At 61.9% G+C, this 19665-nt stretch overlaps 2 protein-coding genes across 4 annotated transcripts in view; both read left to right on the forward strand.

Annotated features, from left to right (window-relative positions):
• BSG (basigin (Ok blood group)) overlaps positions 1 to 7976 on the forward strand; it is a 42616-nt gene extending 34640 nt beyond the window's left edge. For 2 of the 3 annotated variants that reach the window (XM_071799601.1, XM_065858232.2), the window contains exons 2-8: positions 2188 to 2344; positions 3958 to 4046; positions 4175 to 4302; positions 4499 to 4772; positions 6810 to 6834; positions 7138 to 7207; positions 7405 to 7976. In XM_071799601.1, coding sequence (XP_071655702.1) covers positions 2247 to 2344; positions 3958 to 4046; positions 4175 to 4302; positions 4499 to 4772; positions 6810 to 6834; positions 7138 to 7195 — 672 coding nt within the window. In that variant the 5' untranslated portion in view covers positions 2188 to 2246 and the 3' untranslated portion in view covers positions 7196 to 7207; positions 7405 to 7976. Of the gene's footprint in view, positions 1 to 361; positions 710 to 2187; positions 2345 to 3957; positions 4047 to 4174; positions 4303 to 4498; positions 4773 to 6809; positions 6835 to 7137; positions 7208 to 7404 lie in introns of all 3 variants that reach the window. The other variant, XM_071799602.1, reaches the window with a different exon arrangement.
• A 1035-nt stretch (positions 7977 to 9011) lies between these two features.
• On the forward strand, positions 9012 to 19635 carry HCN2 (hyperpolarization activated cyclic nucleotide gated potassium and sodium channel 2). Its single transcript, XM_065858569.2, has 8 exons — positions 9012 to 9469; positions 14395 to 14818; positions 15566 to 15727; positions 16624 to 16842; positions 16996 to 17142; positions 17379 to 17619; positions 17741 to 17905; positions 17998 to 19635. Exons 1-8 carry the CDS (start codon positions 9027 to 9029, stop codon positions 18924 to 18926), a joined length of 2730 nt encoding a protein of 909 aa, XP_065714641.1. The 5' UTR covers positions 9012 to 9026; the 3' UTR covers positions 18927 to 19635.
• Positions 19636 to 19665: the final 30 nt, after the last annotated feature.

Here is a 19665-nt window from a genome sequence, read left to right on the forward strand (position 1 = left end):
GCGGCGGTGCAGGAAGGACGTGTCGCAAGCTTCACCGGTTCTTAAATCTGCTGGGGTTGAGTCACGTTGGAGCCTCCAGACCCAAAACCCGAGTGAAGGTCCCATGGCCGCTCTCCAGATAGCGGCAAACCCCACGCTGGTTGTTCTGGTTCTGCAGAGCGGTCGCGGGGTTGTTGTTGGAGGTGCAACAATCCAAAAGAACAGCCCTGTCCAAGCTGGGCAGAGTTCAGAGCATGGCGGGGAGGGAGGGAAGAGGATGCTGTGGCCTCTTCTCAATGGCTGGTTTGGTTTGGTTTGTCTTGTAGAGGGTGACTTCTTGCTTTGCACTAACACTTTGCACTAATACCTCTTCAACTCATAGCTGGTTTTATAAAGTCACCGCTGTCTCAAAAGAGACTGACTCAGGACAGCGTGGAGCTGTACTGCGAGGCGATTGGCAGCCCCATCCCTGAGATCCAGTGGTGGTTTGAGGGCAACGACCCAAACGAGACCTATGCCCAGCTCTGGGATGGCGCACGGCAGGACCGTGTCAGGATCAACGCCACCTACAACCTGCACTCCACCAGCACCATCTCCATCGCAAACCTCACGGCCGATGACTCGGGCATGTACGAGTGCCGGGCCAGCAACGACCCCGACCGCAACCACTTGTCGAAGAGCCCCAAAGTCAAGTGGATCCGTTCCCAGGCGAACGTTTTTGTCATCGAACGTGAGTGGCCGCACTCAGGCCTTGGCACTTGCTTGGACACCGGTGTCTGGTTCTCCCGCCGTGCTCACCCCTGCACCCGTGTCCTGTGGCTCCCGAAAGCTCCCCTCACCCTCCCCCGGCTGTAGATCGAGAGATCCCACCCTGTGTCATCTCCCTCGCCACCCGTGACGTGACCCAACGTGGCCCTGCTCCAAAAGTTGGCTTCCCAACCAAAACGCCCTTCGGCAATCCCGTGCCTTTTCCGGAGCCAGAGACCTGGAACCCGCCGCTTGTTCCTGCGAGTCCCGGGGCTGTTTGCAGAATTGAACTCGATTCTGCGCCGACTCAGCCCCGGCCCCGCCAGCCCTTCCCGAGCTCCTGTGACAGCCCCGCTCTGAGCTTTCCTGCTAGCGGGGAGCAAAACCTGCCTCACCAAACCTGCCTCGAGGCTCTTGAGATGCGACCGAGTTTGAAATGGCCGTGTCCGGGTGACACTGGGTGTGACGTGCCCGCGTGTCCCGTGGCTGTGACCAAGTTCCCTCCGCTCGCAGAGCTGGGGGGCAAACAAGCGTCTGCTTTGGGTGATGGAAACCTGGGCCGGTGTGAGGGGATTTAACGTCCTGCTGAGGGGATTTAACATCCTGCCGAGGTGTTTCCGTGAATCCCGGGGTTAGCGGAGCAGGATTTCCAGCATAGATGTGCCAGGGAATGCGGGACTCCAGCAGAACCTCCTGCCAGTGGGGTCTGGGCAGGGGGAAGAGCAAAATTCATGTGAATCTGGTGGAGGAGGGAGGACGGGCAGGGCCGCGGTGCCATGGGCTGTGTCACGGGCTGTGTCACGGTGCTGCTCGTGGCAGCTGGTTTCTTGGACTCCCTCCGGCAGTGGAAATGCCTGAGTCATCTTCCATTGCATAACTTACTGCTGCTGGGCACAGGGAGGCCCAGGACCTTTTGGAGCCGTGGTTCTGTGTGTTCTCCCTGCAGTAAATCTCTCTAACCTTTGGGGCCACATCAGCCGGTGCACGTATTGCTCGCATACGGTCTGGTCGCTGCCCCTCGCACCAGAGGTCATGGCTTTCATCAGTGGCGTTACCTGGAGTCTAAAAAGTGGCGTTATCTGGTGTCTAAATCAGCTCAGGTTGCGGAAGGTGTTGGCACAGGGGGCGGCTCACAAAAGCAGAGCTGTGCTCTGCCTTTCGCAGGGCAGCCTTTTCCATGGCTTATTGACACCGAGCTCTGCTGCAGGCACTATGGGGTGATCCTGCTCGGTGGGAGCCGCTGTGGGGCCAGCGCCGGCGGGCGGGCGGTGCCGCCAGGTCCTGGTTGGCAAGTCCCATGCCGGCGCTGGTGGTTTTGGCAGGGAGCTGCTTGCCGAGGTAAGTGGGAGCCGCAGCAGAGCGTAGGAGCCGTGTGCTTTGGTGACCTCTTTGCGCTCAAGGTTCTCGGGCGGGCGCTCTGAGCGCCGGTGCTAACTTCAGCTGCATTGTTCACCAACGCAGGTCCCGACATCAAAGGTCACGTCACGGAGCTTTCGGGCAAGGTGGTCCTGGCCTGCAACATGACTGCGCCGCACCCCGCCATCGGCGGCCACGAGTGGCTGCGTGGGGACAAGGTCCTGCAGACGGACGCGGACTCGAGCGCTTTCACCACTTACACGTGAGTGTCGGGCGAGGGCAGATAAGGGGCTGAGCGCGCGACAGATGTTTTTGTGAAATGCAGTTAATGTTTGCTATCAGCTGAACCCAAAGGCTTGCGGTCCTCCTGGACTTTGAGAACACAAGATGAGCTGAGTTTTGGTGAGACCCAATGTGTTCTGCTCTGTAGGGAGGAGCAGGAAGGGGGAGTTATGTTACCGTAAATATCTTCTCAGTAGAAGTTCTGCTGCTTAGTGCCTTTTTGGGGCAGGCTCGCAGGTGCCTTTTGGGGCGAGGTCCAGCTGGGACTGCTGCCCAAGCTGTGTCTGCTCTGTCTGTCCAGCGCTGGCCTTGCTGTGCTGGGGCTGATCTCCCTGCTCTGGGCAGGACCTCAGCTCCAATCTGTGCCTGGACATGGCCATGGTGCCTTTCCCGTTTGGCTTTTAGGTGCCTTTCCCGTTTGGCTTTTAGGTGCCTTTCCCGTTTGGCTTTTAGGTGCCTTTCCCGTTTGGCTTTTAGGTGCCTTTCCCGTTTGGCTTTTAGGTGCCTTTCCCGTTTGGCTTTTAGGTGCCTTTCCCGTTTGGCTTTTAGGTGCCTTTCCCGTTTGGCTTTTAGGTGCCTTTCCCGTTTGGCTTTTAGGTGCCTTTCCCGTTTGGCTTTTAGGTGCCTTTCCCGTTTGGCTTTTAGGTGCCTTTCCGAAGTCCAGTGGCTCTCAGGCTGGGCTGGGCAGCTGCTGCGGGTTGTGTTCAGCACTCAGACGCGGTTTGGGGTGTAGCTGCGTGACAGGGACACCGGCCTCATTGTCACCGTGCAGCGAGCTTTCCTCTCCCATTAGAATCAGGCCGGGCTGGCGCCGACCCAGCCGCTCCGGAGGCATCGTGTCCTTTTGTGCGGCAGTGCCGACGTGCCTGTCTCCCCATAGCAACAGGGAGCTGAACAAGGATTAAAGTATTTATAACCCAGCCTCCCTCGCGTGACCTCAATTCCTCAGCTGAGTGGTTTTTGGAAGTGGGAAGCGCCGTGCACAGCACAACTAACAAACAGCCTGTTGTCCCGGCGCGGCCACGGGACCGAAACTTTGCCTGCCCCTTCCCTCCGGCGGGTATTACTGAGCTGCAGAATGAATGTTTGTTGCAGTTCGGTGTAATCCGCTAAATCTCATTGCAGCAGCTTTGCAAAAAGGAAAATGTGAGAGTTGTCCCTGTGCTTGGATCGATCCGGAGTGACCGCCCTGGGCGTTGCTTTGCTGTGTGTTTCGGTGGCATTTCCTGCACGGGAGGAATAGTTTTGCTGTGAATGGCTGGGCTGGTGTCCGGAGCCGTGTGGACAGCCCAGCTCTTACATTTGTTCCCTTAGTAGAGAGAGACCTTGATCCCAGGAGTGTTTTGGGTGTGGGAGGGTGAGAGCTGCTGGTTTTCACTGTCCAGGACCTGAGATTGGGGGTCGCTGACCTGGCAGACCCATATCAGAGCTGGTGTATGTGGAACCCTGCTCCCCATCTCTATGGGGAGAGAAGGGTTGGTGTAGGTACACAGTGCAGTGTAAATACTGGAAACTGCCTGTGGAGGAGGCGGCTGCTGCTTTGGGCTTTGGTTTGTGGATCGGTCACTTACCTGACATCCTGGTTTTCGGCAGAATCGAAGGGAAGAAGGAAGAGCATTCTGGCGTCTATGAATGTGTCTACAAAACAAGCCCGGTGATAAAAGGACAAGTGAATATTTCAGGTAACTTCATGTGTTTGCTTCTGGCTTTGGTATCTTTTCTGCTCCTTGCGAAGCTGCTTATGAGGCTGCGGGGCTCTGCACGCATCCTGCCACGCCACTGCCTGACTTTTCTATTTCTCTTGCTGTAGTCCCACCCCAGGTGATGGCGTACAAGAAGTCCGAGCATGGCAACGAGGGGGACACGGGCCTCCTGACCTGCAAGAACCCCTCTTTTCCCCCCGTCAACTCTTGGACCTGGTACAAAAATGGTCAGGAGGTAAGTGCTGTGGTTTGCTCTTTCTCCCCTTTCTCTCTTTACAGGTGGGGGACCTTGTCCCATCAGAATTAGTGATTTCAGAGTAGCATCCTCAGTGTCTTGGCCAAGGGGGTTTCTGCAGAACCTCGCATGGGGAGCGAGCAGCTCAGGTCAGCACTGCCCTGAGAGCCGTTTCTCTCTCTATCCCTCCCTCCAGCCCATCATCAATGGTTCTGGTCGATACATCATCAAGTCCAGCGGCAACAAGACAGAGCTGCGGATCCTTAAACTGAGCATTGAGGAGGATACAGGCGACTACCACTGCAACGCCACCAACTCCGACGGCTTCGGCGGCGCCACCGTGAACCTGCGCGTTCGCAGCCGCCTGGCAGCGCTCTGGCCCTTCCTGGGCATTGTGGCAGAAGTCCTCATTCTCGTCACCATCATCTTCATCTACGAGAAGAGGAGGAAGCCAGATGAAGTGCTTGATGGTAAGAGATGATTTGGGTTAAGTCTTGATGGGGAGACCAAGGAACTTGTAGGGTGCAGGTGAAATGTTCTCGGAGAGAGCTTGGAGTTCCCTTCAACAGCTGAGCATTAATTTGAGGGCACTTCTGGTAGTGTTACCAGGCTGTTTTGGCCAGGAAGTTGGAGGTGATTGCGCTGTTTGAGAGTCTTTTTGTGATATGAGCTCTGGATCTGGAGTGAGATAAGATGCAGCTTGATAAGATGCAGCTGGGGTCAGCCTGACCCTTTTTCTCACCAGTTCCTCTGCTCAAGTGCCTCTGTGTGTGTGTGTGTGCAGGACCGGGTTTTCTTTGGCAGCCAGCACTCTGGATTTCTGAATAAGCAGCGGAGCTTTTCTGGTGCTGCAAAATCAGGGGACCATGTCAGTGGCTCCGTTAGACCAGGCTTAGCTTAATTCAGGTGCACTTCATGGGTCTGTTTGGGGTCCTCAGATCCACACATCCTGACTCTTGGAGACTTCCCTCGAAGCCTGGGGCTATCTTTAATCTGCCCTGGAAATACCAGCTCCTCCCTTTCCTTATCATAGGAATGTGCATTGTGTTCGGCAGCCGCCCCTCCCTTATCTGATGGGGTGAACAATGTGTAAACGCTCCGTATCCTTCCTGCACACCAGGTGGGGAGAGTGGGAGGTGCAGCAGAGGGACTGTGGCCGATCGCTCCTCCCTGGCCAAGGAATTCACCCCAGGCTGTTTTACAAGCAGATGCTTTGCCCTCTGACACCCTTGGTTGGAAGGCAGGTGCCTTAAGGGTGGTGTAGCTGCATCTCCCAGAAAAAAATAACCCATATCCTGTATGTGTGGAGTGATCTGGCTGCTGAGGACATCAGCTTGGCCCAGATTAAGTCAGCACTGCCCTGTCAGAGCTGCAGCAGATGCCTGGACAGACGGACGGGCGTGTGTGCCGAGGTGCCCCAGTGCTCCCTGGGCAGAGCTCTGGGCATTTGATTCCCAAGGGCCTGTGGATGAGGACACAGCATTGTTCGTGTTGGATGAACACACGCAGCTTTATGCTGTCCTGGTGCAGAGTGGTTCTCTGTCCTCAAACGCCTTTGTAGCTTTGTCCCTCTCGAGAGGTGACAGTGACAAACGCTGTCCCTCGCGGTGGGTGGTTGGGAATCGGTCTGCGTGGTGTGAGATCCTTGCTGGTGTTACCTTTATACTCTTCCCTTCTCTGCTGCTGCCGCCACATCCCACGGTAAGTAGCAGGTAGTTCAGCCTTGTTTGTGCCCATCCTCTCACCAGCTGCCGGTGGATCTGGGTGCCCAGATCAGCACCAATGCTCAGCATGGGGGGGTGGCAGATCCCGAGGAGCTGGTGAAAGGCCCAGGGCTTGGCAGAGGTGTTTTCTTAGCTGTGCTGCTCGGCGTAGCCAGAACGTGGTGTGCGGTGTGTTTATTGTGAATTCACAAACACTGGGGAGGAAGGATCCTGCCCCACACGTCGCCTTTGGTTCCCCTTGGGTCCGGAGAGCAGTGGGTCGGCACTGGCGGCTCTGCCATCTTGCGGTGGATCCGCAGCTCCTCTGCAGCTTAATCAGTTAATCAGACGTCACCATTCAGCAGGATGCTGCCCCGTGCGGTCCCTGTGGCCACCGGGGCTGCTCTGACGTGTGCCAGGGGCCAGTGCGGTGCCAGACCTGAGCCCTGCTTGTCGGTGCTGGCAACTTGGTTGTCCGGCGAGCCACACCAACCCTGTGCCAACAGAGCAACTGCGTAACAGGAGCTTATATCTAAGTTTGTGCCTTGTCTAAGCTTAGACAAGAAGGAGCTTAAGCCTCCTGTGGGGTTGGCCGAGTTCTGGGGAGCAGCAGCCGCCTGCCCGGCCGGGCCCTGGCGAAACAGGAGCCCTGGTGACCTTTGGGTTCAGGCCTGTGCGGGCAGCAGATCCCATACCCTGTCTGGAATGCAGTCCCCAGGGTTTGGGAGGTGGCAGAGATGGCTTCTCACGGGCTCTCCCCTGACACTGTTTGTTCTTCCTTTCTCCGCTGTCCCAACTGTGAAGATGACGATGGAGGTTCCGCACCGCTGTGAGTACCTTGCTTTTTCCTATTTGGTTTGTGCTGGCAGGTCATGTCATCCAGGGAATCTGTTCTGGCTATAAAGGCAGCTTGTGTGGCCATAACACAGCTCGCTGGGTGGGTGACTTTCCCCAATTTAATGTGCCCTGTGTATAATGCACGTGTGACTGGGGGTGGCACCAGCATCGCAAAACCTGATGCTGTTCTGGTAACCAATCTCATCTTGACCATCCTTGTGGGCCTGAATCACTCTGTTGGGTAGCACGGGGCTTTGCGCTTTTTCTCTCCTCGCCACCCCTCTTCTCTTCCCAGGAAAAGCAATGCCACGAACCACAAGGACAAGAACGTCCGCCAGAGAAACGCGAACTAAGAGCGGGGCCAGGTGAGTGTCGGAGGTGGTGTTGGACTCCGGGGGCTCCAGAGCCCAGGGGAGTCAGGACAGGCTGGTACCCTCTGCCCTGAGCTCCTGCAGGGCTGGGTCACAGGTCACAGCCCATGTCCTGTGCTGCTCCATCAGCACCGTGCGGCCTTACCGGTGTGACTGGGTTATCTGACTGGCTTTTCTTTCTCTCTTACCAGGTGATGTGTAGATGAAGAACTCATCTGTACAATTTTATTTTTCTTCTAATTTTTTTGGTAAAATAGCACCATGAAATATTTTAGTGCGTCCTTGCGATTCAGTTACTTCACTTTCTAAAGAAACTTAAGTTGTAGAATCTAAAATAGACTTTTTTTAAGAGTTGTGGGAGGGTTTTTCTACCTGTAAATGTAAATCCCTTGTTCCTGGTAGTGTAGGTCTGTCTGTCCTGGGTTTCTCCATGCTGTGCAGAGGGGTGGGTGGGAGCACAACCGAGTCCTCCCTCCCCTCTGGGGGGAGCTCAGGACTGCCCTCCCTGCCCCCACGAGAGCTGTGAACTCAATTCAGGGGCTGTTGTGTCTCCTCAAGCTGCTGCAGTGGGGTCGGTGCTGGGGGCAGCTGAACAATGTGTGTTCTTGTGCTGGAGCCATCGTGATCGTGCTGTGACGTGGGCGCCCAAGAGCAGACAGATGCTCAGTGGAGTCTAATACCTTTATTGCTGGGTAGCATTGAACTGTTCCATCTGTTAACACACTTCACCAATAAAGATGATTCCTCTCTCCTTTTTTTTCCATCTTTGGTTGGATTCTGGTCTCTACTCACTGGACCCCCCTCATTTCTGGCTGTGGAATGTGATGCTGTGTCTCAGTTTGGTGCAGCGTGGTGCAGCAGCACGTCTGGGTTACACGAGGTGCTGGCATGTGTCATCCTGGTGAAGAAAATCAATGCATGGCTTAATTTCCTTGATGAGGATAATGGGTCCTGCCTGACCCAGCTCTCAGGCTGCAGCACAAAGCTCCACTTGTGGTCTTTGTTTGGTGGGGCTGATGTGGGGGGAAGAGTGAGGGGATGGAGCAGCGTTGTGCAGGCAACAACACAAAGGTGAAGGGGTGACTTGTCACAGAGCCTGTGCTTGCTGGAGCACAGCTTTCATAGAATCATTTACGTTGGAAGTGATCCTTAATATCATTGTGTCCAACCATAACCTGCTCTGACACTAAACCATGTCCCTAAGAGCCTCATCTCCGTGTCCGTTCAACCCTCCAGCTCTCGGGGTGTCCTCTCCCGTGGCACCGGCCGCGCTCCCCGCCGTGGGCAGCAGGTGGAGCCACCGGCCGCGCTGCTCCCGCTGCGGCCGCCGGGGGGTGCTCGGGGTTCGGCGGCCGCGGTGCAGCCCGGGGAGCCGCAGGGGGACCGGCTTGGTCCCGGGTTGGCGGCAGGAGCTGCGGTCCCGCTGCCCGGCTCTTGGCACCCAGAGCATCGGACCCTGCGGCGTCTGTCGCGGGTGCCGGTGTCCGCGCCGGGGGTCTCTGGCTGCGGTTTGCTGGCCCGTGGGATCTGGGGACACGCAGGAGCCGGTCTCGGGTCTCCATCCCTGCCACCCCGGGCGGTTCCTCTTGCCACCGGCTCGGTGCCGGCGGGTCTCAGCTCCGAGCACCGGCACCTCCGCGAGAGGCTCCGGTCGCCGGTCCTGCCGGTGAGGGCGGTGCCAGCGCGGGGAGCTGCGGAGCCGCCCGCTGCCCGGCCCGGCCTCCCCGCCCGCCCCCGGCCCGCCCCGTCCCGCCCCCGCCGCGGCGGCGGGCACCACTCGGCCGCCGGTGGCCTCGGCGGCGGCAGCGGCGCGATGCGGACCGGCCGCGGTGCGGCGGGCGGGGAGGCGGCGGCCGAGGAGGAGGCGGCCGATGCGGCCAAGCGCGGCGGGGCGGCGGGACGGGCGCGGGGCCGTGGCGGGAAGGGGTCCCCGAACGGCGAGTGCCGGCGGGGGGACCCGCCACGGAGCCCCGGCCCGGAGCCGCCCCGAGAACCCAAAGTGTCCTTCTCCTGCGGCGGCGGCGGCGCGTCCCCCGGCGGGGCCAAGGCGGCCGAGGAGGGCGCGGGTGAGGATGCGGGCGAGGAGGCCCGCGGCAGCCAGGCCAGCTTCATGCAGCGGCAGTTCGGGGCGATGCTCCAGCCCGGCGTCAACAAGTTCTCGCTGCGGATGTTCGGCTCGCAGAAGGCGGTGGAACGAGAGCAGGAGCGCGTCAAGTCGGCGGGGGCCTGGATCATCCACCCCTACAGCGACTTCAGGTGCGGCCCCGCCGGGCGGGGGGCAAGCGCTGCGCCCGGGACCCCGCGGGGACGGAGCATCGGGCCGGGCGGTGCATCCCGCGGGGATGGAGCATCGGGCCGGGCTGATGCATCCGGCCCCGGCGACTGCGGGCGGGGACAAGGGGCGAGCGGAGCCCGCCGGGGAAGGGGAGGCCGTGCGGAGCCGAGGGCACCTTGAGCTGTGCTGGAGGTGGCAGCGCGGATGCCGCTGGCCTGCGCGCAGGGAGGAGCTGGCGGCCGGGCATCCCCCTCCCCAGCGGAGCTGCCGCCGATCGGGGGATGCCAAGCAGGGGGATGCCCGGGCAAGGGCATCCCCTCGTCCTTCGCGGGGCCTCAGGATGGCTCGGCCCAACACGAACCCTTTGGAGCCCCACAGGGCTTTGGCTCTACCCCTAAACCACCCTGGCTGTCGCGGTCCCTGGGCTGGGGGCCTGGGCTGGAGGATGTGCCACTCTCTCCACTGCCAAGCAGAGCCTTGTGAAGGCTCCCCCTGCCCCAAGGAGGCTTGATCCTGTCCCTGAGATTCAGGGAGCTTGGGGAAGGATTTGTCTCGCTTCCGAGAGCACCAGAGTCCCTGGGATCCAGCCTGTGCAGGTGGCAAACCCAGGGAGAAAGGCTCTGCAGCCACATCTCCTTTCCACCCCCTGAGCCCTGGGGAGCTCAGAAACAGCAGATGCTTCCCAGGTTGCGTGCAGGCGCGGGAGGGATGTACAGCTGGACGGGCTGGGCAGGCGGCTCTGCACCTTGCAGGGATGGGTGGCCAAGACCTTGCTGGTGCAGCCATCGGGGTCCCTGGTGCCGTGACCTCGAAGGGGCTCAGAGCAGAGACCAGCGCCTGTACCTCCTGCTCCTGGGCTGACCTGACACCTTCCAAAAGAGCAGCCAGAGGCCCTGGGCCTCATGGAGCTGACCTCCCACACAGGGCTCTGCGGTCACCCCCATTTGGGGACCTGGTGGGTGTCCATCGGAGCCCCCTCCTTGCCTCGCTGGCCGGGCACCGGGGCTGCTGCAGAGCCGGGGTGAGGGGCGGCTGCATTGCGTGGCCATGGCAAGTCCTGTGGCGAAGGGAGCTCTGCCATGATGGGGCAGGTGTGGTGGCACTGGGTGGATTCTGGCACGTGGGGGGTTCCCATGAGGCTGGGGGACTCTGCTCCTCCCGCTTCCTGGGCTCTGCTTCACCCCACAGCTGATGAAGCCCCAACGTCCCCTCCTGTGGTGACACTGGGGCCAGAGCCTGCCCCGCTCCTTCAAGCTGACAGAGCCACGGTGCCGGTGGCGGAGCCCATGGTGCTGCGGTGAGCCCGTGGTGCGAGCGAGGCCTCAGAGTCTTCCCTGGAGTGCAGCAGCATCGCTCCCCGGGCGGGCACCCGTCGGTGCTGGGGTGACCTTGGGGAGTCACCCTGGCTGTCCTGTCCCACGCTGGCTCCATCCCTCCCAGAGCCGCTATCAAGACCGAAACCCATTGGGGAAGAGGCGCTGGCTGTGTCGCCGCTGCCGGTGGCGTAGGAGGGTTCCCTGCCCAGCGGGGAGGAGCTGCAGGCACAGCCAGGCAGCGCCGGGGTCTACAAACCTGCACGTAAACAGGATCGGCTCGACGCGGGGCTGAGAGCCCGGCCGTGAGGAGCCCGCTCTGTTGTGCGTGTTGAGGACGTGTCCACGCGTTCCACGTGGTACTGCCTTAAAAAAAATAGTATGGTGTTTATCTAATAACGATAATGGAGCATGAACCCAGCCATGTTTGCCCTGCAAAACCCGTTTTCCTATCTTAAGATAAAAATCATTACCCATCTGCATATGTGACATCATTTCATAATCGGAGTCATTTAGAGATCCTGTCTCCTCCTGGACACTGCAATTACTCATGCAAAATTCAGGGGCAGACTTGCTCCAGGAACGAAGTTGCTTGCTATTTACATAAATATTGAATTATTAGGAAGCAGCCTGGGTGGCTGGTTGAGATCCTGAGCTGCAAATCTGATAAAAGAGACCTTGTAAATTGTGTGCTGGAGCAGACAGCGTCCAGCAGAGCCACCTCCTTTCGGGTTGTCATCTCTGTCTTTGCTGCTTCGGGTCTTTATCGATGGGAGAAAAAAAACAGCTAACACGGACTTCTTCATTATTTCAGTTGGTGTTTCTGATACTGGGGTATCGCTTGTGGAGTGAGATTGGGAGCCGGGGGCGGCATCCAGCCCCCATTCCGTAGTGACCTGGGGCACGTGGCTGGTTTGGCTCCATCGTCACACCCCATACGGGAGCCGGGCAGTGGTCAGAGCAGGACCGGTGCTGTGGGGCCTTGGGGAGGAGGGTTTGGCCCCGGTGACTTGAAGGATGCAGCAGCGACGCTGCCCACAGCAGTGAGTCAGTGGCAGCCGCGGTGCCCGTCCCTCCATGGTGCCCATCGCCTGGTGAGAGCCGCGGGCTGCCTGGCACAGCCACCCCGCGTCACCCCCGGCACCCGCAGCTGTCCCCGGGGCTGGGGCTCAGCTGTGGGGTTTGCTGGTGGTGAATTTGTCACAAGAGGCAGGCCCACGTCCGAACTGGGGAATCGGTGTCCCCGGCGCTGCTTGGCCAGAGCCTTCCCTTCCCAGAGATCCAGGAGTACAGGGCTCTTCCAGGAAAGAGCAGCACCAGTCATCCATCACAACAGGGTGTACTGGGATGCAGGGGTGAGGATACTGCGTTGGGTGCTGCTCCTGCAGCTCGAGCAAACTTCTGCCGTTGGCTTCTTAACCCACTTCTAAGAGCGACCTCGTTTTTGGAATATGAGTATTTAGTGCAAGTTTGCGAAGCGCCGATCCCGCCTGGATCCCACGCTGCTCCCGCCCAGCTCTCTGCTGGGATTTGGAGGCACCGGGGAGGTGGCAGCTCTGTGGGGCGACATGTCGGACAGGAGCGCGATGGGGGCCTTGGGACTGGCTGGGGGTGCTTGGCTGCGAATTGGCCCCTGCCCAGGACTGGGGGGCAGTGCCACTGAGCCGAGCTTTGGGCAGTGCCACTGAACCGAGCTTTGGGCAGTGCCGCTGAGCCGGGCTTTGGGCAGTGCCACTGAGCCGGGCTTTGGGCAGTGCCGCTGAGCTGGGCTTTGGGCAGCCGGTGGAGTGTGAACACAGCACCTCCTGCCCACAGAGACTTCAGGCATCTCCTGTCACCAGCACTGTTGTTCAACTGGGTCAGAAGCAAGGGAGAGGGTGCCGAGGATCCTAATTAATTTGTTTTCAGATATTTTTAGTAGCCCGGTTTGGATCTTTTTTCCTATGCACACACTGCCCTCTGAGGAGGAAAGTGTTGGCATCGCACCCAAGTCCCCGAAGAGATCAGACAGAGTCGGTCGTGTGTGTCGGGTGGATCAGGAGCAGTTTGTTTCTCAGCAGGCCCAATTCTGCCCTGGCTCAGCCGGATTGCCAAGGGATTTGAGTAGTGGAGAGTTTTGCCCAGCTGGCACGGTTATTTAATCGCTGTTCTTCACAGCTCTGCATGGCAGAAGCCCCTGTGGGACTCGCTCTGTGCAGCAGGGTCAGGCTGCAGGGGGGTTGGAGAGAGACCCAGCCCCGTGCTGTGACCATGGGATGCATCGGCCCCAGCAGCGGCTCTGCCAGCGCCGGCGTCACCGGGGATTGTGTGTGTGGCTGGAGCCGGGTCCGACTCGGCCACCATGGCCCAGCCTGGCTGCTTTAGGGGCTCCGCAGCCACTTGGTGGGGGTACAGGGGGGACACAGCCCCCTCCTCCCGCTGGCAGCCGCTGAGGGGACCCTGGAGACAGCCCTGGGTGTGAAGTCATCGCTGTGCAGCAGTGACATCACTCGCGGTTGCCACGGCAACGTCTCAGATGGGGAAGGTGTCATTGGAGAAGGTCAGGCGGGATGCTCGGCTCCTTCTGCTCCTGCTCTCCTCTGCGCGGGGGGGTGGGTTCAGCCCATCTCCCCTTCTTGTGTGCGGGGGGGCTTCCCCTCATCCCCCACACCCATGGCAGCCTGGCCAGGGCACCCCCAGCCCAGGGGCTCCTGCCTGGGGAGGGCAGGCAGCAGGACATGTGGGCAGGGTCCTGTGTGTGGCTCTGAGCAGCATCGTCCCCTCCTGTCGCCCAGGCCGGTGCTGCCGCGTGGGGCCGGGGTCCCCTCGCACGGTCCTGCCAGGACGGGGCTGTTGTGACCTTGCAGGCGCTTGGAAAGGTCACGGGGGGCCCAGCAGCCGGGGACAAGGAGCACGAGGAGGGGTGAGGGTGGCGGAGGAGCCGCGCAGCCCCGCGGAGGCGGCCGCTCACCCTCTCGCCGGCTGCGGGGCTGCGGCTCCCGCTGCAGCCGTACGTGACCTGCGGTGCCGGGAGCTGCGGCGGCTCCTGCACCGCGGCCGCGATGCCGCTTCTGACACGCGGCACTTGCCCTGCTCACCCCAAACCGGCACCCAGCCTGGCCCAGGGAGGTGCTGGATGGGGTGGCCCTCCCTGGGACTCTGTCCCTGTCCTCATGTCCCCCTCTGTGCACAGGGAGGGGCAGAGGCAGTGGTGTGGGGAGCGGGCTCTCCCGTCCTGCCTCTGCCCGTGACCTTGAGCGCGGTGGCCTTGCCGCCGTGGGTGGTTTGGGGACAAGGGTGGTCCCCAGCCCATGGGCTGCCCCGAGGGTGGCTTGCGGGGGGGTGTCCCCGGCAGCATCGTCCTCCTGTCACCCCTGGACCTGCCTGGGTGCTCCGGGCAGTCCTGCACCCGCAGCAGGGGCTGTGTGACCCGCCTGGGGCAGTTTCGAGGGTGGGCAGCAAGATGAGGTCCCTGGAGAGAGGAGAGCGGTGCCTGGGTCCGGGGTGGCATCAGTGACAGCACGAGGAGCGCGAGGTGCGATGGCCGAGTCCCCACAATGCGAGGGTGGCTGCGGGATGCTGGTGACACCTCCTCCATCCTCCCACCCCACCAGGTTTTACTGGGACTTCACGATGCTGCTCTTCATGGTGGGCAACCTGATCATCATCCCCGTGGGCATCACCTTCTTCAAGGAGGAGACCACGGCACCTTGGATCGTGTTCAACGTGGTCTCCGACACCTTCTTCCTGATGGACCTGGTGCTGAACTTCCGCACGGGGATTGTCATTGAGGACAACACGGAAATCATCCTGGACCCGGAGAGGATCAAGAAGAAGTACCTCAAGACCTGGTTTGTGGTGGACTTTGTTTCCTCCATCCCCGTGGACTACGTCTTCCTCATAGTGGAGAAGGGAATAGATTCAGAGGTGTACAAGACGGCCCGTGCGCTGCGCATCGTGCGCTTCACCAAGATCCTCAGCCTCCTGCGCCTGCTCCGTCTCTCCCGGCTCATCCGCTACATCCACCAGTGGGAGGAGGTGAGGGACGTTCCTGCCCGTGTCCCCCTGCCCGTGTCCCTGTGCTCGCGTCCCCCTGCCCGTGTTCCATCCCTGCCCTGTGGCTCTGCCGTGGAGCATCCACAGCCCCTGCAAACCCCGTCCCAAAGGGTGTCTGTCCCCACCAGCCCCCCCTGCCCAGGCTCCAGCTTTGCGCCCTTTTCACTTTGAGAGGGGATTTAGAGGGGACGAGTTAAACCTGTGTGTGTGCAGATTATCCTGGTAATTGCACCCACCTACGGCAGACAGGAGGGGACCGCGGCCCCGGATCCCCGCGGTGGGGCTGGCGGATGCTGCGGGAGCATCTCCGGGGGGCTGCATGTGCTGGGTTGTGCGCCCAGCAGAGAGGGGCTGTCCCGGGTCAATGGCCACCGGCCCGAGAGGGGAAGGATGAGCCCAAGCAGCGATGGGCTGGGGCTGCTCCTGCCTGTCCTCACTCAGACTGTCCCATTCCACCTTGTTGTCCCCACAGAATGTCACCCCGGTGCCCGTCCCGGGGCTGGCTCAGGGGAGCCCTGAGCGCCCGCCAGCGCTGCCATGTCCTCATCAGGGCTGGCACCCGTTAGCGCTTTCCAGGCGGCAGCGTGGCGGCATCGTCCCACCGCGGGGCTATAAATAGGCTAAAAATGAGGGGGGGCTGGGGCCGGGCCCCCGCGGTGCCCAGGCTGGGCGGGGGGGACGGTCCCCACGCTCACCCTCTGCTATCTCCCCTGGCCCCTGTGCCCGCAGATTTTCCACATGACGTACGACCTGGCCAGCGCGGTGATGAGGATCATCAACCTCATCGGGATGATGCTGCTGCTCTGCCACTGGGACGGCTGCCTGCAGTTCCTGGTGCCCATGCTGCAGGACTTCCCGCAGAACTGCTGGGTCTCCATCAACGGGATGGTGGTGAGCGCTCCCGGCGGCCCCGCGGTTGCTGCCGCGGTTGCTGCCGCGGTTGCTGCCGTGGTTGCTGCCGTGGTTGCTGCCGTGGTTGGTGCCGTGGTCGGTGCCGTGGTCGGTGCCGCGGTCAGTGCCACGGTGGCTGCGCGGGGCACCCGTGGCTCCCCGGGGAGGGCTCACAGCAGCGGGGCAGCGGATCGATCCAGGCAGGCGGGAGATGCTGACACAGCTCCGCTCCATCCCCTGCCGCCTTCTGCTCATTAGCAACACAGCTGCTATTAATAATTAACAGGCCACTTTTCTAATTGCTCCCTAGCAGCCCTGCAGCCAACTACAAATGGCTCCTCTCCCTCTGTCCATCTCAGCCCATTCTGATGATGTTTCCATCTCTGCTCCATTCCCCCGCTACCTTCCTCCTCTTCTCCTCTTCCTCCCTGCCGTGCGCTTCTCCCTCCCCAGCTGTTCTACTGCTGGGGGAATCTGGGCTTTGCGTGAGGCTGGGCTGGGGATTCCTGCCCCGGTGCCACCAGCCTGTCCCCTTTTGTCCCCTCCACCTCCGCAGGCTCCCATGCACAAGCGCTGCCGTTACCGGTGGCTGCCACAAACCCGGAGCTCGTTCCCATCGCAGCATTTCACAGGGGATCCCCACGCTTTTGTACATCAGCTTAAGAGAAATAAACCAGAATGACAGGCTCCCTAAAGCAAAAGCAGGCGGGTGACAAGGGAACAAACGTGCAACTCGTGGTGTTGAGTGCAGGCGGAGGACCCGGAGCGTCCCCAGGCCTGAGTGGGGGCGTTGTGCCTGTGCACACATGTCCGTGCACACACATCCATGCACACGCGTCCATGCACACGCGTGTGCGCAGCCCATGCTGAGCGCCACCACGTCCCTGTCGCTGCAGAACGACTCGTGGAGCGAGCTCTACTCCTTCGCCCTCTTCAAGTCCATGAGCCACATGCTCTGCATCGGCTACGGGAAGCAGGCGCCCGAGAGCATGACGGACATCTGGCTGACCATGCTGAGCATGATCGTGGGGGCCACCTGCTACGCCATGTTCATCGGCCACGCCACCGCCCTCATCCAGTCCCTGGACTCCTCGCGGCGCCAGTACCAGGAGAAGGTAGGGCCGTGCTGGGCAGGACGGCGGCTCCTGTCCCGCACCCTCTGTGGGCGCAGCCAGGCAGGACGGGAGCTCCGTATCGGTGCGTTCGTGGGGCAGGGGCACGGGTGGGGGGTCCCAGCGTGGGGGGTCTGATGTGGCTTCTCCCCGCAGTACAAGCAGGTGGAGCAGTACATGTCCTTCCACAAGCTGCCCGCCGACTTCCGCCAGAAGATCCACGACTACTACGAGCACCGCTACCAGGGCAAGATGTTCGATGAGGACAGCATCCTGGGGGAGCTCAACGAGCCCCTGCGCGAGGTGAGGGCAATGGGACCCCCACCCCGGCTGAGGGTCCCCCTGTCCCCTGCTGCAGGTGCCACAAGCCCCTGCAAGGGTCGTGCTTGTGTTGCTGGGGGGGTCAACCACCTCCTGCTCCAGTTTTGCCGCTGTGTGTGTGAACGTGTCCGTGCACAACCCGTGTGCTGCCGTGTCACCTCGTGCTGTCCGGGGACACCATGTCCCTGCCCCCGCTCGCTCACCTCTTGGTCCTGTAGGAAATTGTGAACTTCAACTGCCGCAAGCTGGTGGCCTCGATGCCCCTGTTTGCCAACGCGGACCCCAACTTTGTCACCGCGATGCTCACCAAGCTGAAGTTCGAGGTGTTTCAGCCGGGCGACTACATCATCCGCGAGGGCACCATTGGCAAGAAGATGTACTTCATCCAGCACGGGGTGGTCAGCATCCTCACCAAGGGCAACAAGGAGATGAAACTCTCTGATGGCTCCTACTTCGGAGGTGAGCGCTGGGGGGGCTGAGCCCCATGGCAACCACCCCTTGGTGGCTTTGGCCCCTTGCCCCCAGCCTGCCCCATTTCCATCCTCGCTGCTGCTGTTTGACTTTGGGGTGTCCTCTGCAGAAATCTGCCTGCTGACGCGGGGCCGGCGCACGGCCAGCGTCCGGGCGGACACCTACTGCCGCCTCTACTCGCTCTCGGTGGACAACTTCAACGAGGTGCTGGAGGAGTACCCCATGATGAGACGGGCCTTCGAGACCGTGGCCATCGACCGCCTCGACCGCATCGGTAGAGACCAGGGGACCCGGGGGGGTGGCGGGCTGGCCTGGCCGCAGGGACAGCGCGGGGTCTCACGGTTCTCCCCCTCCCGCTCCCTGCAGGGAAGAAGAACTCGATCCTGCTCCACAAAGTGCAGCATGACCTCAACTCGGGTGTCTTCAACAACCAGGAGAACGAGATCATCCAGGAGATCGTCAAGTACGACCGGGAGATGGTGCAGCAGGCGGAGCTGCAGCAGCACACGGCCATGTACAGCCCGGTCCAGCCCCAGGTCACCTCGGCCATCGCCACGCTCCAGCAAGCCGTGGCCATGAGCTTCTGCCCGCAGATGGCCAGCCCGCTGGTGGGCTCCATGGCGCTGGGCTCGCCCCGCATGATGCGCCGCTTGCAGTACGCCCAGGCCGTGCCCAGCCCCTTCGCCGTCTCCCCCGTCCTGCTGCAGCAGAGCCCCCCGCAGCAGCCGCAGCCCCCGGCGCCCCACGCCAACCCCTCGCCGGACCCGGCCCAGCCCGCAGCCCTGCCCGCCAGCGCCTTCGCCGCGGCCAGCCCGCCGTCCCAAAGCCCCCTGGCCAGCCGGACGTTCGCCTATGGCGGGGCCGCGGGGCAGGGGGGCTCCCAGCTGTCCCTGGGCCAGCAGCAGCCGCCCGGCTCGCCGCAGCGCCTGGCCGCGCACAAGAGCACGCAGGCGCTGCCCACCAGCAGCCTCAGCCAGGAGTCGCGGCCCCTCTCGGCCTCGCAGCCCTCCCTGCCCCACGGGCTGGCGGCCGGCAGCACCCAGAGCCCACCGGCCTCGGCCCGCGAGTCCTGCTCCTCCATCGGCGGGGGCCCCGCCGCCGCTTCACCGGGCCCCGGCCCCCCGGCCACACTGCGGGGCCAGGCCCCACCGCGGGGACCCCCGGTGCACCCAGCGCCCACGGGCTCGGGGCTGGCGGGGCCGCCCGCCACGCCACAGGACTCGGCCCGCAAGGATTCGGCGGCCAGCACGCCCGACACGGACCCGGCCAAGTCCAGGCTCTCTTCCAACTTGTGACCTCCGCGTCGCGCGGGGACGAGGGGCCGCGGCAGCGGGTCCCGTGTCCCCCGCCCGTCCCGCGCCGCCCTGGCAGAGGAGCCACAGCCACTGCCGCCCCAGCAGCTGCTGGGGTGGGCACAGGGCCCCTGCGCCCCCCACCTGCTGTGAGGACACGGCAGGGCCGGCTGAGCCCCCACCCACGTCACCTCCAACCAAAGTCTGGCCCCATGTCCCACTCCCCACAGCCCCCCGGCTGCCCCATAGAAGCCACAGCTGCATCATCCCGTGACCAATGCATATATGATATTTATGACCCAATTACATCCCTGTGTGTGCACCTGCAGGACACTGCCCCAGGGCTTTCCGCACGCTGGCCCCCGCGCCTGCGCGTGTCCCTGTGTCCCCCTCATGGACTCCGGGCGAGGGGGACAGTCCAGGACTGGAGGTAAGTTGGGGGGGGTCTGAGGGATGTCGCCCCAAGGCTGGTGAGCACCGTGTGTGTGTGTGTGTGTGCACCTGCAGACACACGTGCAGGGGGTGTGCACATGTACGTGTACGTCGCCTCTGCCACACGCACCGGAGACTCCCACGGTGCCCACACGCGGCAGCGCAGCCAGGGCTCCCACGCCAGCCCGGTGTCACGCAGCCGGGGACAGGGCCGCGCTCCCGGCGTCCACCTTCTGTCCAGCCCATCCTGTGCAATAAACGTCAGCGACCGACAGCGCTACGCACGACTCGGCTCCGCGTCTCCTTCGCC

The sequence above is a fragment of the Patagioenas fasciata genome, chromosome 27 (assembly GCF_037038585.1).
Source record: "Patagioenas fasciata isolate bPatFas1 chromosome 27, bPatFas1.hap1, whole genome shotgun sequence".
In the NCBI taxonomy this organism is placed as follows: domain Eukaryota; kingdom Metazoa; phylum Chordata; class Aves; order Columbiformes; family Columbidae; genus Patagioenas; species Patagioenas fasciata.